The sequence below is a fragment of the Delphinapterus leucas genome, chromosome 17 (assembly GCF_059928025.1).
Source record: "Delphinapterus leucas isolate spDelLeu-1000000601 "Yukka" chromosome 17, BTC_Dleu_Yukka2, whole genome shotgun sequence".
Lineage (NCBI taxonomy): Eukaryota > Metazoa > Chordata > Mammalia > Artiodactyla > Monodontidae > Delphinapterus > Delphinapterus leucas.
The window spans coordinates 34,784,740-34,801,192 of record NC_143145.1 but is presented as its reverse complement, the minus strand read 5'-3'; the positions used below and the strand labels follow the sequence as shown (position 1 = coordinate 34,801,192).

Genomic DNA, 16,453 nt, shown 5'->3' with positions numbered 1-16,453 from the left:
ATTTTTTAACCACACTTGCATATTATGAAATAAGGAGAACTTAAGATTTGCAGACCCTTCAAATCAAGATGTTGTATTACCTTGTTTAAAAAAAAAAACAGGATGAAATCTCAGTAATGAAATGTTGTTTTTCCCTTCTAGGTTGGCACACTGGACGTCTTGGTTGGTTTGTCGGATGAACTGGCTAAACTGGATGCATTTGTAGAAGGGTAATGTATTTATATGCATAGGCTAGAGCAAAATGAGAGTCGCCATTAGGCTACGGGGGCATTGGGTTTATTATCACATGTGTATTCTGCTTATTGGAATGGTTTTAGAAAACAATGACTTTTTTTCTTTGTAAATCAACTTTATGAAGATATAATTAACGTGCAATAAAATACAGCTGTTTGACGTGTGAAAATGGTGACTGCTCTTAATATTTTTATTGAGATATAATTTACATGCTAGGCAGTTCACCTACTTCAAGTGTACAATTCAGTGATTTTTCATATATTCACAGAGTTATGCAGCCATCAGCACAATCAATTTTAGTACATTTTCATCCCCCTGCCACTATCATAAACATCCTGTTTCCGTTAGTAGTTACTCCCTAACCCCCACTGCCCACTAACCTACTTTCTGACACTACACATTTGCTTTTTGTGGACATTTCATATAAATGGAATCATACAATATGTGGTCTCTTGTGACTGGCTTCTTTTCCTTAGTGTAATGTTTTCAAGGTTCATCTGTGTTGTAGCATGTATCAACATTTAATTTCTTTTTGTTACCAAATAATATTACGTTGTGAGGATATACTGCATTTTGTTAATCCATTCATCAGTTGATGGATATTAAGGTTGTTTCCATTTTTTGGCTCATATGAATAATGCTACCATGAATATTTGTGTACAAGTATTCGTGAGCTCATGTGTTTTCATTTCTCTTGGGTATGTACCTAGGAGTGGAATTGCTCGGTCAATGTGACTGTACTTTTAACATTTTGAAGAACTGCCAGACTGTTTTCCAAAGTGGTTGTCCCATTTTACGGTCTCACCAGCAGTGTACGAAGGTTCTAGTTTCTCCACATTGTTGACAATACTTGTTACTATCCATCTTTTTGATTATAGCCACCCTAGTGGATATTAAAGAGAATTTCATTGTGTTTTTGATTTGCATTTCCCTGATGGCTAATAATGTGTTTAGCATCTTTTCATGTGTTTGTTAGCCATTTGTGTTTCTTCTTTGGGGAAATGTCTGTTTGGATCCTTTGCCTGTTTTTTAATTGGCTTATTGGTCATTTGATTATTGACTTGTAAGAGTTCTTTATATATTCTAGATACAACTCTTATCAGATATGACTTGCAAATATTTTCTCCATTCTGTCGGTCGTCTTCACTTTCTAGATAGTGTGTTTTGAAGCACAAAACATTTAATTTTAATGTCCAATTTATCTCTTTTTTGTTGTTGCTTGTGTTTTTGATGTTGTATGGAAGAAAACATTGCCTAATCCAAGGTCACACAGTTTTATGTCTGTATTTTCTCTAAGAGTTTTATAGTTTTAGTTTTTACATTTAGGTCTTTGATCCATTTTGAGTGAATTTTGTATACAGTGGTAGGGAGAAGTCCATCTTCATTCTTTTGCATGTGGATATCCAGTTGTCCATTTGTTGAAAAGACTATTCTCTCTCCATTGAACTGTCCTGACACCCTTGCAAAAATCCATGGAACATAAATGTAAGGGTTTATTTCTGGACTCTCATTTGTATTCCATATTCCTGTCCTTATGCCAGTACCACATTGCCCTCTTTACTGCAGCTTTGTAGTAAGTTTTGAAATTAGGAAGTGTGAGCTCTCCAACTTAACTTTGTCTTTTTCAAGATTATTTTGGCTGTTTGGTTCCTTTCATTTCCATTTGAATTTTAGGAATACCATGTCAAATATCTGCTAGAAGTCAGCTGGAATTTTGATGGGGATTATGTAGAATCTGTAGATAATTGGGGCAGTATTGCCATCCTGACATATTAAGTCTTTGATTCATGAACATAGGCTGTTACACCATTTATTTGAAGATTTATTTGGTGATGATTTTGTCTTCAAAATTCAGTTACATTAAAAGATTTTTCTAGGCTACAGGTTTAGTCACTTGAAATTCAGTTACTGTGTATTTTAGCTGAAGATGGGTATGGGATCCTTAATAACTTTCTGAATTTTGATTAATTGACAGACTCAGTCTACAATCCCTTTGACTCTTGACGTACAGAGCTTTCTAAATACTTAGGGCTTAGGTAAATAGGTATAATTTGTAAAAAACCAGAATTTTGGAGAATCTTAGAAATGTACCTCTGATTAAAGCTTTAAGGGAACAGACCTGAATAGAGGGGAACTTAATCTCAAAATCTGTGCAGAAGGGTTTTCTTGTTTATGCTGTTATGCTTTTCTGAATTGATAGAACCACCATAATGCAGTACTCTGGTAGTAGAGGCTGAGGTGTTGCAGAGAGATCTTTTGACATGACAATATGTGGTAAGTAAATAAATAGACCTAAAGATGTACTCATGAGGCAAAAGGCCAGTTGGGGGCTAGTTTTACAGTAGATTACGCAAGAGATATTGAAAACATCAGCTAAGGGCAGGCACTAGGCAATAAAAATGGAAAAGAGAGGATGAAAGCAAAAGTAACAAACTGCTTTTAGGGTTAATAATTCCATGCATTCAGTAGAGCAAATGTGAAAATAATTTTTGATGATAGTCTCAGTTCTTACCATCAGTCAGTTTTTTGTCTCTTGGTTTCTTGATTATAGGTTTTTAATTAAGTAAACTTTTCGTGGTTGCCCCCCCGGGGTGATTTTCCTTTCTGCAGTCCCACCAGCCTCATTGCAATGTTAGGTCATGACAACGAAGAGGACAGTGAGAAGGGAGGTTCCTGAGAATATAATTATTAACACTTACTTGGATCCTTATTAATCACCTCAATAGCTCTCTAGATCTTTCTTTAAATCATCAGTGGGATGTCCTGAGTATAGTTTAAGGTTTGCGCACATTTTTTAGGGAAGTAAGTATTTAGGGCAAATGCAGTTCATTTGGTCAGAAGCATTGCAAGTTGCCTATACAGTTTGTCAGCTATTCTTTTCTGCACTGTTACGCAATCTAGTCTTTGTATCAGTCTTCCTGAAAGATAAGAGGAATTTAAAAATCGTATGGTTGTTAGACTTAGGTAGAATTGACAGATGCTAGCTTAATGACTGAGTGTTCCAGTTTTTAAACTCTGAACATTGTGGTGGAGTAAATTATAGTTTATACTTGTTCAGTAATCTAATCATTAGAGCAGTTTTTTTTTTTGTTTGTTTGTTTTTTTTAAGGTGACCATGTGTCATGGATACCCCTGTAGAGATGCATAGGGAGATTGTCAAGGTCTGAGTTATGCGATGTTAAGTTGATAAATTTGACACCAGGCAGTTCTACACTCTGAACCATTTCTGTGGTAAACATGCACATTTTTTTTTAAAAAATTGAAGTATAGTTGATTTACAGTGTTGTGAACATGCACATTTTGGAATGTTCATAGCAGATGGTTCTGTTTACAAGATGCTCGTCAACTTATATAGGAATAATGGTTTGTCTTCTGTGAAGGAATGGGTGAATTTTGGAGACACAGCCAAGTGTATGGACAAATCCCAAGTTAAACATGTTGAAGACTTACGGCTTACATCATTTTTTTCTGAATTTGTTCCACTTTCTTAGGTTTGAGGTCATTCCGCATAGGATTGTCATTCACATTTTGTCCTTCTGTTGCTTTTTTCTGGCCCTTATTGGTTCACGTTGCAGGAGTTTCTTAATTTGTCTTCCAGTTTACACTCCCTGTTGTTGAGCACAAAGTCATTGGAGAAATTGTCCGAAGTCCTGTTTTGACCATACACCTCTCCCTAAAGGCTGACATCAGAGGCAATCTACCTGCAGTCTGGCCCCAGCCGGCCGTCCTAGCACAACCTCCTTTCTCCTGAGCACGACGCTCCCGGCAGTCTGGACCCCTCATCATTCGTTGCTTTTCTTATCTCTCTGGATCTTGACTCATGATGCCCTGTGGCAAGAATATACATTCTTCCCACCTAATCAGCCTTTCAAAACCATTCCTGTCCTTCATTGCCCTGCTCCTGATCCGTTATGCTTTTTTGATTACAGTAGCTGGAAGTGAAGTCTTTTTCCTTTATGCGTTTCTGTCTCTAGCCTGGTCATCTCAGCTGGCGCTCACCACAGATGGCTTTGTATTTAGTCATCCGTCTTTTTTGGTATCTTTCCATTTTGATTTTAAGCAATGGGAAGCTAGATTTTTGGCGTATACTTTTGTATCCCACCCACGGCCCAGAGGCAGACAAGGAATGGGGGAAAGAACACCAGACTCCAGAGTCAAGACACCACGTTTTTAGTCACAGCTCTGCTGGGAACTGGTTTTGTGAGTTTTGGGGCTAAGTCACTTACTCTCTTCATACCTGGGGGTGTCTTTATTTATAAAGTGAAGGGATCGAGAAGGTGATATGCAGGTGCCTCAGTAGCTTGGGCACCATGGTTTCCCCTTTAGATTGTTTCTCTTAAATAGTAGATGCTCAATAAATAGTTAATGAATAAGTAGTGTAGGACCACATTCTTCATTGTTACCGTTGCTTGTATTCTATTGCCTGTGGGATCCCTTTTGTCCTAAGGGGAAGCACATAACTGGTGAATGAAAGCTCCTGCTTTCCCCCTTTGTTTTTGCAGTGCAGTGAGATCTGTTGCCCAGTTTTTCAGCTTATTCTCGCTAGCTTTCCACTACTTTCTTTTCAGACTTGGTAAACATATTGCATGTGGTCTCCTTAAAACTACAGTTACTCAGTTGAGTTTGACACATGTAATAAGATCTTGGTGCTTTTTGTCCTTAAAACATTATTTTAGAAGTTAGGACCCATTTGTTCTATATTATACAGATAGAGTCAAATTCGTGTCTTTATGTAATGTGTTCATTGTATAGTATGGAATTTAGGTTGTTTTCCTGAAAGTGATTGTTGATTTTTTTTTTTTTTTTCTCCCAAGGGTGGTTAAGAAAGTGGCTCAGTATATGGCTGACGTATTGGAGGATAGTAAAGATAAAGTTCAGGAGAATTTGTTGGCCAATGGAGGTAAGCTAATGTTTCATGATTTGCAATTGATTTCTATAAAGTGAACGACTTAAAAAAGGTTTATAGGTAAGGATATTAAATACAATAGAAAGCCATTAAAATAGAATGATTACTACTGAATTTGGTGATATTGCCAGTTACATTCTTTCCTCTGAAACACAACCTCTCATAAGACAATCCTACATAATATATAATATAGTTTATGATATGGGTCCTTCCAAAAGCAATATTATAAAGATTTACCTTAGTTCTTTCCAGAATCTATTTGTCAACTCCCATTAACAACTGTGTTTCCAAGTTATGTCTCTCAGCATTGTTCCAGTTGAATACTTGTTTTCTCTAGCTTTTTGTATTTAATAGCATCCAACTGCTAAATCCTTACAATAAAAATTATTAATTTTATTGCAGAGTAATGCCTCCTCCCTTCAGATTTGAATGTGACATTTCTTTAGTACCCATAGAAATAGTCTACCACCGACCTCTCCATAGCTAGAAACTAGTATTTACGTAGAGTTTGCTCTATGTAATAATGGCTTTATAAAGATGGTTTCAACCACATTGTTGTCATTTATACTTGCATTTGTTGTTTTCTCCTGAAATATCACTTTAGCACTTGCTTCATTTTTAATTAGGCTGATCTTTAGTGATATGTCATTATAATAAGAAACAACCCTTTCCTTTCTTTCTGTCCTATATTGCCTACTGTGATAAATAAAGGTCACTGATGTGACTTGGTTAAATTAACGTTTGTTAAGTAAAGCCCTGGGGTGTCATGGGTTGGTGAGCCATGGTTCAACAAAAAACCACAAGGGAAAGAGAAATAGAGAAGTTTATTACTCACAGGTCCTGGAGGAGGGGGGCAAGGCAGGGAGGTCAAGACAGGGTGCCGGCAGAGGGAGAGCGGCGGGACCTGGGGCACATGCCTTTATTAGGGTCCGTGAGTGGAGTGCTTTGGGGTTCCCAAGCCAAGTCCAGGTTGGTCGATTCAAACCAAAAAGGAGGGTTTCGGTTAACTTCGAGGGGGTCTTATCTAAAGGGTACACTAGCAGGGGAGGCCCTGGGCAGCAGCAGAGAGCGCTTTTCGTAGGGTCATATCAGGGAAATCATATCAGGAGCTTACATCTGCTTGTGATTGCAGGCTGTTATCTAGTATAACTTCTAGGCCCCTGTAGGCCACTTGGCCACACAGAAATGGATGCTGAGGCAGCAGTATGGAGATTTGGCTAAACTCTTAGCAGTCACTATATTTTAAATCCAGTGTCCCTCTAATCTCATTTCTTCTCCTTGCAAATAATAGATGCTCAGAAGTACTAATCAGTAAAAAAAAAAAATTTTTAGTAGTTTATTTTTACTCTTTGCTAATAATAGCGATCCTGAGCTGCTTACTGTGTCTGTTAACGTGCGGCTGGGGGCAGGACGAAAGTTAGGTGTGTTAACAACTTAGGTGCCTTCACTGGTCTCTAGGTACCTGATGAACTAGGGCGGTCAGTCTGCGAGGCCGAATGGGGGATGACAGTCTAGGGGGAATTGCATCCAAAACTGCTTTTGGAGATACCATCTATGTTGTTGACTCGCTGGTATTACGTAGGGAGAAGTTGAGGAGAGAAGATATTTTGGTATGAATTACTTTTGCCAGTTAAGCATAATTGACATTTGGTTTCCCTGACCTTGGTCCCATCAGACTTGAGGAGTAAAGTCATCTTGACTACCACACTTCCAGGGAATTAGTGGTTGAGTGTCTCTTTGGCTCCGCATTTCTTTTCTTTTCTTTTTTTTTTTTTTTTTTGCGGTACGCGGGCCTCTCACTGTTGTGGTCTCTCCCGTTGCGGAGCACAGGCTCCGGACGCGCAGGCTCAGCGGCCATGGCTCATGGGCCCAGCCGCTCCGCGGCATGTGGGATCTTCCCGGACCGGGGCACGAACCCACGTCCCCTGCATCGTCAGGCGGACTCTCAACCGCTGTGCCACCAGGGAAGCTCTGCATTTCTTATTCTTGGCATTTGAAAGTGCAAAGGTCCATGTTTTGAAGATTACTGAAATATAGACTCCTAGAAACAGTCATCACAGGGTTTTAACAGACAGTTCATTTTCAGTTTGTTTGGGTAAGTTGCAAAGAAAGAACATACTTTTGTCAGATTCTACTTATTGAGCAGACAGTTTGAAGTAGGGTTTTTTTTTAATGTATTATTTTTAAAATTATTTTATTTTATTTATTTTTGGCTGTGTTGGGTCTTTGTTGCTGCGCGTGGGCTTTCTCTAGTTGCGGCAAGCGGGGGCAACTCTTCATTGCGGTGTGTGGGCTTCTCATTGCTGTGGGTTCTCTGGTTGCAGAGCACGGGCTCTAGGCGCGCGGGCTCAGTAGTTGTGGCACGCGGGCTCTAGAGCACAGGCTCCACGGCATGTGGGATCTTCCTGGACCAGGGCTCGAACCCGTGTCCCCTGCATTGGCAGGTGGATTCTTAACCACTGTGCCACCAGGGAGTCCCCTGAAGTAGATTCTTAATCTTTTTGTGTCTCTTTCTTCTACATATGAGGCATATCATGGGTATGTACATATTCCATTTATTAAGTCATCAGATTAGAAAGGAACATTTTAATATATATTAAATTTTGAGTAAGGAGAAGAGATCCAATCAGATTACAAGGTAAAAATTTTGATTAATCCATGTTACTTAATACAGTTCCACATTTACTTAACCAGGACTCTTCACAAATGATGACATCTTTACTGATTTTCTTAATGCCAGTTTCAGCACTGAAACCTATTACTGTGTAGCAAACTATAAAAAATTCTATTGCTTCTCCTCAGTAATTAATTTCTTCCCTTATTTCAGTTGACTTGGTTACTTATATAACAAGGTTTCAATGGGACATGGCTAAATATCCAATCAAGCAGTCCCTGAAAAATATTTCTGAAATAATTGCCAAGGTAAGATAAAAAATGATACAGGTAGGACACATTGATTTATAGTGGCTTTATTTATTTTATAAGTATTTAGCTATTAAATACTCTAATTTAGGTTTTGACAGGGCAGCTTAATTATATGTGACTTACTGCAGTTTTACTAAAAAAAAAGGTGTCAAAAAAGGATAACACTTTCATGTGTACATTATCCAAATTGTGTAGTTTATTTAGGTAGTTAAGTTAAATGTTGCATCAACAATGTTTGAATAAGAAAAGTAACTTTAAAATTTTATAGTTATTTATATAAATTTGAAGCATAATTGAGATCACACAGAACAGGAAGTTGGAATAGATTAGAGATTTATGAATCATTCAGATGTATGATAATGGTAACTTAAGTATGTTTGTGTACAGTACTGATTCAGATTAAACTTTATGGGTTCTCTGACACCTTCCCTTCTGATGTTCAGTATTGATTCTCTACCCAGAAAAATTGCCCGTATTCTTGTACCACATGATTTTATGTACAGTTTCAGGGAGCCCACAGGTGTTAAAGCCCATCCATGAATTCACTGAATTAAGAGCTCCTTTTATGTTTCAAAGTCCTTGAGCTTGAGAGAAAAATGTAAAAGTCTCACCTGAAACTATAATGAGGCAGTAGACAAGGACCTATTAATTGTGTGACAACATTTCTATGACCTGGCTAGGATGAAAAGTATGGTTTAAATCATCTGGACAGACTTCCTTGGCTCCTACTGGCTTTATTTGTACGTTGTGCTCTATGGTTAAATGTAAATGAATAGCGTATCAAGGATTTTAACTCAAGTCATCATATAATTTAATGAAAATGAGTAGTCAGATAATATAAAGTGGTGCTCTTACTGTGAGCCTTGTTTTCTTTTGATCCTTATCAAGGATTTAGTCGTCTTCTTCCTGATACTATTATAGTTGAGGAAAGAGGCTCAGAGAGGTGAAGTAGTTTACCCCAGTGCCACACAGCTGGTGATGGTAGAGCTGAGTTGAAATTAGTTCCTCAAACGTTAAATCTACTGCTTTGTGTTTTCTCCCTAAGTTGTTAGTAGTTTTACTCATCTTTTTGAAAAATCAGCTTGTGTAACATTTATAAATAAATTCAAACATAATTTTAATTTTATTGCAAAAATATTTTGTTGAAGAGTAGTGGTGTTGTGAACAGCAAAACTCTATGTGATTTAGTTCCTTTGGAAGTTAATCCTTGAAACTTGTATTTTAAAGCCTTTTAATTAGTTATCTCTGTAACCAGTGGCCTAGATTCCATTTACGTGGTTTAAGAAGTAATACAGTAACAATAATTAAAATACATGTAGACTAAAACATTATCCTTAATAGAAAAGATTATATGAAAATTACCATAGTTATTAAAAATGAAGTAGGTTTGTTTTTTAATGACCTTTAAAGGCATGCTTTTAAAATAATAGAATATTTTTACATCAGGAACTAGTGGTGTTTTGTTTTTTAAAGTTTAAGCACAGCTACTTTGATTGTATTAGTAGAGGCAGGTTTAGGAAAATTTTCCCTTTTTCTCTTTTTCTCTTTAAAGGGAGTGACTCAGATTGACAATGACCTGAAATCTCGAGCATCCGCATATAACAACCTGAAAGGGAATCTTCAGAATTTGGAACGAAAGAATGCGTAAGCATGTCAAGTATATGTAAATAATTAAAAATTGGGAGGGACTTCCCTGGAGGTCCAGTAGTTAAGAATCTGTGCTTCCACTGCAGGGGGTGCAGGTTCAATCCTGGTCGGGGAACTAAGATTCCGCGTGCCTCACGGCACAGCCAAAAAAAAAAAAAAGAATTGGGGACGCATTCTAGCATACACTGAATGAACTATTGTTAGGGGTTAGTAAGTTCCACTTTGTGCTGTTTCTATAATCAAAATGGTGTTTTTTTCACTTCATGGAGAAAAGCTCACTAATTCAGGCTAGTCAAAACAGATGTGAGGCTGATTTATTATACTTGTTTCATACATAATACTTGTGAGTTGGGTCCTGGTTTATCCCTTTATCCATCTGGTTTTTCACTGAAAATTATCTAAAGTTAATTGTTTTAAATCAAATGATAGTTTAATTACATAGCAATTATCTGCTGCTTAAAAGAATTCTATAGAAGAATCCTTTTGTAATGTAACACTCATTCTTTTTCTGTTTTCCAAGTTTTGATTTTTTACATATTAGGTTTTCTTAAAATAGACCACTTCTGTTTTGGTTAATATCACTGTAGTATGACTACTACAAGTATAGCTTTAAGCACTTAACTCTTCCAGTTATGCATTCATATCCCAGAGAGAAAGTTGGTTGGATACTGTCAGTGGTGCAAACAGGGCAAGTCATTTTCACTGTGAAATGTACTAGGAGACCAAATGAAGACTGTGTTAAAAGAGTTGATTATTGGGTTAACTAACCAAAATTGATACCCAGGAAGAGGGAGGAAAATTAAAGGTTGTGCTTAGATGATATGATTTCATAATTATGATGAGGTAGACTTTAATTGATACCTAATGAATAACACTTTCTCAGTTAAGATACTATATATGTAATCAAGAGAAGAGCTGAGTTATAATAAAGCAAACACAAAGGGAGACACTAGAGGCAAGTTCTGATAAAATGTTTACATTTCTTCGGGTTTGGATGTGGGAAATATTCAGCTAAATTTTGACTTCTTATAAAATAAAATGTTAACTCAGGCTCATCCCTCTCTTGAGATGTATATATAGTATATGTGACTATAATTAGCCTGCTGTTTCTTTACTTGTGTTCTGGAAGCACATAATTATCAGCCTAATGATTTTTTTCTTATTCCTCAGAGGAAGTTTGCTAACTAGAAGTCTAGCAGAAATTGTGAAGAAGGATGACTTTGTTCTTGACTCAGAGTATCTCGTCACATTACTGGTCGTGGTTCCCAAGTATGTCTTTTTATTACAGAAGGTTTTTACCTGTTAAAATACAAGAAAAATATTAGTGTCTGATATTGTAATTTGAAGTTTTCCATAAACCCAAGTGTAAAGGGAGTATCACCTTGTCATTTGCTCTGTCAACCAACATGTACTCATATGGCACATACAGTAGAATTTAGTTCATAACCTGGTAATAGAGCTGTCAATTACAAATTGATATTCCAGATCAACATTTGCTTAGTACAGCTGGCCCATTAAAAAATTAAATAATGCTAAATTATTGGACTTAAAAGAAATATTGTTCTTAGATTTTTCAAAACAGGGAGCTATTTCTTTTTCTGAAAAATATTTGATGACTGGTTAGGATGAATTAAGCCCTCTAAGAAGCAAAGGATGGATTAGATAAAAGCTTGGCATACTTTTTCTGCAAAGGGCCAGATAGTAAGTATTTTACTCTTTGCAAGGCATATGGTCTCTGATACAACTACTCAGTTCTGCCACTTCAACTTTGTGGTTGTAGCTGAAAACGGTCACACACAGTATGTACATGAATGAACATGGCTGTGTGTCAGTAGAAATTTATTTACAAAAACAGGTGTACAGGTTATGGGTGTAGTTTGCTGGGTTCGACTATCCTTTGAAATCTCCTTTAGATTAGGCCTTCTGTTTTAATTAGTATTTGGTAATCTTGGTAAAATGAAACCTTTGGAAGTTTAGAACTGTGTGTGTGTCTGTGTGTGTGTGTGTGAGAGAGAGAGAGAGAGAGAGAGAGAGAAAGAGAGAGAGAGAAAAAGAGAGAGAGAAAGAGAAAGAGAGGGAGAGGGAGAGGGAGAGAGGGAAAGAAACACTGTTAATGGTTTCACTTCTGACTTACACTAAAATCTCATTATCAGGGAATCTTCAGGGGATCCAAACTGGGATGGGAGATTTGGGGACTCTTCAGAGCATTATTCATGAAATCTTTCTTTGCTGTGCTCTGCATTTTTGTCTGGTTAGGAAACTGGGAATATTAGAAAATGATGCCTACTGGAAAGGGGTGGGAAAGGACCTCCATTGAATTTCAGTGGCTACAGTATTGCCTTACTTCTGCTTTTTACCCCTTACTGCAGAATACTGGAACACTATTTCTAAAAAATTTCTCTGTCTTTGTGTTTTTATACTTATACAGGAAAATAACCTTTGCCCAGATAAAAGATTTGTCTCATGCAACCTTTATTTAAAATTTGTGTTTAAGACCAGAAGTTTTCATAGTTTTCTGTGCACTGTACTTGACACCTCGGATAGGACCTAGGATACCTTGTATAATGGATTATTCACTATCCTGGCTATAGATACTACAATTCTTTATTTTGTACTGCATATATAATCATCTCTCGCCAGACCACAAAAGCCAGTGGTCTCTAGAAAGGTTGTTGCACAGTGATCTGTGGCAGCTTGGTTTACTGTCTCTTTGTTTACTCAGCGCTTTCTGGTACTCTGTGCTTTTGGTAAATGTGGTTTTACCCAGCTGTTCATAATAGTCACTGAATAGAAATGTTAGTGATTTCAGCATGGCTTTTCTCTCTCTTTCTTTCGTTTTTTTCTTTTTTTGGTGAGGTAATAATGTATATCAACCCTAAAGTTTGAAAGTAATTTAGATTCTGTATTTTGCTTTGCTTCCTTTCCAAACTTAGCTCTAGAATGTGCCTCTTTTGCAATAGTTACTGGATGTAAGAGATGGTGAGCTGTATTTCCTGCTTTACCACTCAGTGTATTTGAAATTCATTCTTTGTACAAAACTTGATTTTGTTGTTGTTGTTGTTAAATAGATTTGAGGTATACCTGTTATAGTTGGATTTCCTATTTGTCTCATAGTTTTTTCTCTTTCTGGGCTCGGCAGGAAGGTAGGACTTGTTTTTCTCTTCCGGTAACTTAATTGTATCTTTTCTGCAGGTTAAACCACAATGACTGGATTAAGCAGTATGAAACGTTAGCTGAAATGGTAGTTCCAAGGTCTAGCAAGTAAGTAGTAGTCTTTGTAAAGCCTGTTTCTTCGTAGAATTCCTTTGGTAGTTTGGATGTTGGAATAGGAGATATCTTTATCTTTCCTTTGTGGTAAATTTTACAGTTTTGGGGCCATCATTTTCACCTTAAAAATCAGTGAGCTATATTAACTCTAGCTACTGTAGACCTGGAAGGGCCTTTGTACAGTCTGATCAACCCACTCATGTTTATAGATGTAGAAGTTTGAGGCCACAGAGGTGACGTGGTTTGCCCAGAGTCACACATCTCATTAGTGACAGAGCTGTAACTAGAACCCAGATCTCTGGTGTGGTACTTTTTCTGCTGTGCTACCCTCTCAGAATTCTTCCTTCAATATTTATTGTATACCTACTGTGTGTCTATATTTCCTCATTTATCTTGCAAAGGAAGTGTACCAAAATGGCTACTAGGGTAGTACTCTGTTGATCTGCAAATATTTACCATCACTTTCCAGTAAGCATAGATTCTACTGAATCTGTACTTTCCTTTAAAAAAAAAACAAACTTTTATTAAGCAATTTTAAACTTATGGATTAATATTCACTGTCTAATTTGATATGTACAGCAATTCCATGAAGTAGTTTTGGCAGTTATACTTTTTCTCATAGATGAAGAAATACAAATGCAGAAGAGTTAAGTCATTGCCTGAAGTGTATATGGCTGTATAAGTGTGCAGTGGCAAAGTTAGGACTAAAACTCAGGTCTTTTAACTCCAAGTCCTGCACTCTTGACACTACATAGCATGTCATTTTTTCCTGCATTCTGCCATTCTACACAAGATATTCTTCAAGAAAATATTAAGTACAGTGTACATGCACGCGCAAAGAATTGTTTTGTATATACATATATATCCCTCAGTGTGTATATATATATACCGTCAGCATGGTGAAAGAAAGGTCTAGGCGGTAGTAAAGAAGTGGTGTTAGTAAGGCCAGGCCCATGAAATATTTTCTTTTCCAGTTTCATTGTGTCATATGGGAGGTAGCTTAGTATAATGGAAAGAGTCCTGGACCCAGGGATCTGAGTTCTATTGCTGGTTCTGCTACCAACTTGCTATGTGACCTGCGGTAAGTCTTTTAACTTCTCTGGGCCTCGTTATCTTTGTAAAATGAGCATCACACCTTCCCTGTACACATTATGAGGTTCTTTTATAAGATAATAAAGTAGAGGGTAATATGATTATTGTAGTTTCACAAATGTTGATTTTTTGAGAATGAAACCACAAACCTGTGCTCATTGTGAATTTTTTTCCCATTTGGGGGGAATACTTTCCATTCACACTGGCCCTTCACGTGGTAAACTGAAGATTGAGGTTGTGTCTTAATGCTGGTTTTCCTCCGAAGCTGTTTATCCTGACAGATGACACCTTCTTAGACCTTTGTGCTCTGGAGACCGTAAAAGTCACAGAGGTTGTCTTTACGTTTGGGGGCAGGGAGAGGAGGAGAGTAAGGACCCAGTGCACACAGAATGTCCTCCCACCCTGTGGTGTGTGAGCCTAGTCCAGGGGAGTGGTGTGTAGGCCCAGGTTTATTCGGAAAGAAGGACTTTAGAAATATTACTTCAGACTTACATCTTTTGAAAAATCACTTTAGTAGTTAAAAGGAAACAAATTTCAGATGCCAACAGTTCAGTATAGGCAATACCTGTCTTCTGAATGACCCCTGAGTGCTCACTGACCACCTGAGAGTCCCCAGCCCTTCCTCACTCAGTGAAAACATCTGTTCACCTATTTATCAGTCTAAAGACTTTTGGAATCATTGACTTGAAAAGTTATTTAAATTTAGTCATTGAGAACAATGCAGTAGCTCAGCCAGCACCTGAAGAGGATGCTTAGTTCACGTGGGGCAGACAGGTTTTAGTGGGTTAGTCTGGAATTTTGTACTTCTGTTTAGGAAAGTTCTCTATGACTTGACGTTGGATTTTTCACTTATCATAATAACTAACATTTTTGAGTGATTACTATGTGCTGGTCATTGTTCTAAGTGCTTTATTTTAAAGTGAATTACAAGTAGTAGTACTGTCACTTGTTGCTTTTTGGCACAATACCTGAGTGGTTACTCTTGGAAGCAGTGAAGATGAAAGTGGACTTTTGAGGAAGAAGAATGGATTGAAAAAAAACCATCTTTAAACCTGAAAGAAATAATTTCACCTAAAAAACACACAAAATCTAGCTATTTGCAAAATATTCTACATAAATCTTGAAAGATTGGACCATGTGAAATATTGCCATCATTGGGTGGTTAAGTGCAGGGATGCGTATAAATGCCAAGTCAGAGTTAAAGGCCAAAGAAGCTGAGAGGCTGAGCTGCTGTTCTGCTTCTTTCTGTTGGAAAAACTGTTCAGAAAGAGGTGATTGTCACTTGTACTTTCAGAATTACCACTTAGCTTTTTGTCTGTCTACTTTTGCTTGTTAAGATAATCCGGTTGGGTTACGTCACTGGTTGACTTCGGCCTTTTCTCTGTTGTTGGAAAAACAGCACCACAAACTGATTGGTGCTTCACAGAAGCTTTTGTTCAGGGAGCTAGAGTTCCAGATGAATCAGAGGATCCTAGCGAGGAAGGCCTAGAAAAAAACGACACTAGCCATTGTTCAAAGAAAAGTTTCTTTTGTGTTTTGGAGCAAGGGTTGCAAAGATAACTTTTACAAAGAAAAGCAGGAAAGATGCCTTGGCAATGAAGTGGGTAGGTTGACTGGGGAGCAGAGCAGATGGCAGGACCGAGTCTTAGGAGAGAGGTAAGAAGTCAGAAGCAGCAGGAAGAGCTAGTAGGCTCCAGAAGCACTGCCACGCCCATGGGAGACTGAAAATGCCGTGAAGCAGCCGAAAAGCATTGACCTTTCGTTTCCTCTCGGCCTGGTTGTGTGTGTGAGGAGCTAGTGTTACTGTTTCTACACAGAAGTAGAACTAAGCGAAGAGAGTGAGTTTGGAGACCCAGCCTGGAGCTCACAGACTGTCATCTCCACTTGATTTCTGTAGCTTTTCCCTTGGCCTCACCTTCAACCTCTAGAAAGGCTTTATGTCTGGCATCTTAAACTGTAACACAACCCTTGAACCTGAGCCTTCTTTCCATCTTTTTCACTGTCACGGAACCTGCTATTTGACGTTGTCCACATCTCTGGTCCCCACCCCTTTATTTGCATGGACCTTCAAAACAGTAAAGTACTAAAGTTAAAAAGATCAGTTAAGGTTAAGATAAGTTTAAAAGGTGAATGTGATAGTGGTGGAATATTGTTAGGATCTGAGATAGCCTGTCAAGTTGGAATTGGCTTTGTTTTTTTTTTCTTAACAAATTTATTTATTTATTTTTGGCTGCATTGGGTCTTCATTGCTGTGTGTGGGCTTTCTCTAGTTGCGGCGAACGGGGGCTACTCTTCGTTGCGGTACGTGGGCTTCTCATTCTTGTTGCGGAGCACGGGCTCTAGGCGTGCAGGCTCAGTAGTTGTGGCGCACGGGCTTAGTTG

General features: G+C 37.8%; 1 protein-coding gene across 4 annotated transcripts in view; it reads left to right on the top strand.

Moving 5' to 3' along the window:
- The window catches only part of ATP6V1C1 (ATPase H+ transporting V1 subunit C1), a 37,453-nt gene that overhangs the window by 14,483 nt on the left and 6,517 nt on the right, over window positions 1–16,453 (top strand). For 3 of the 4 annotated variants that reach the window (XM_022584656.3, XM_022584657.2, XM_022584658.3), the window contains 6 exons: window positions 142–209; window positions 5,049–5,134; window positions 7,968–8,062; window positions 9,618–9,709; window positions 10,883–10,981; window positions 12,905–12,973. In XM_022584656.3, the coding sequence (XP_022440364.1) occupies window positions 142–209; window positions 5,049–5,134; window positions 7,968–8,062; window positions 9,618–9,709; window positions 10,883–10,981; window positions 12,905–12,973 (509 nt within the window). The remainder of the gene's footprint in view (window positions 1–141; window positions 210–5,048; window positions 5,135–7,967; window positions 8,063–9,617; window positions 9,710–10,882; window positions 10,982–12,904; window positions 12,974–16,453) is intronic. The other variant, XM_022584659.2, reaches the window with a different exon arrangement.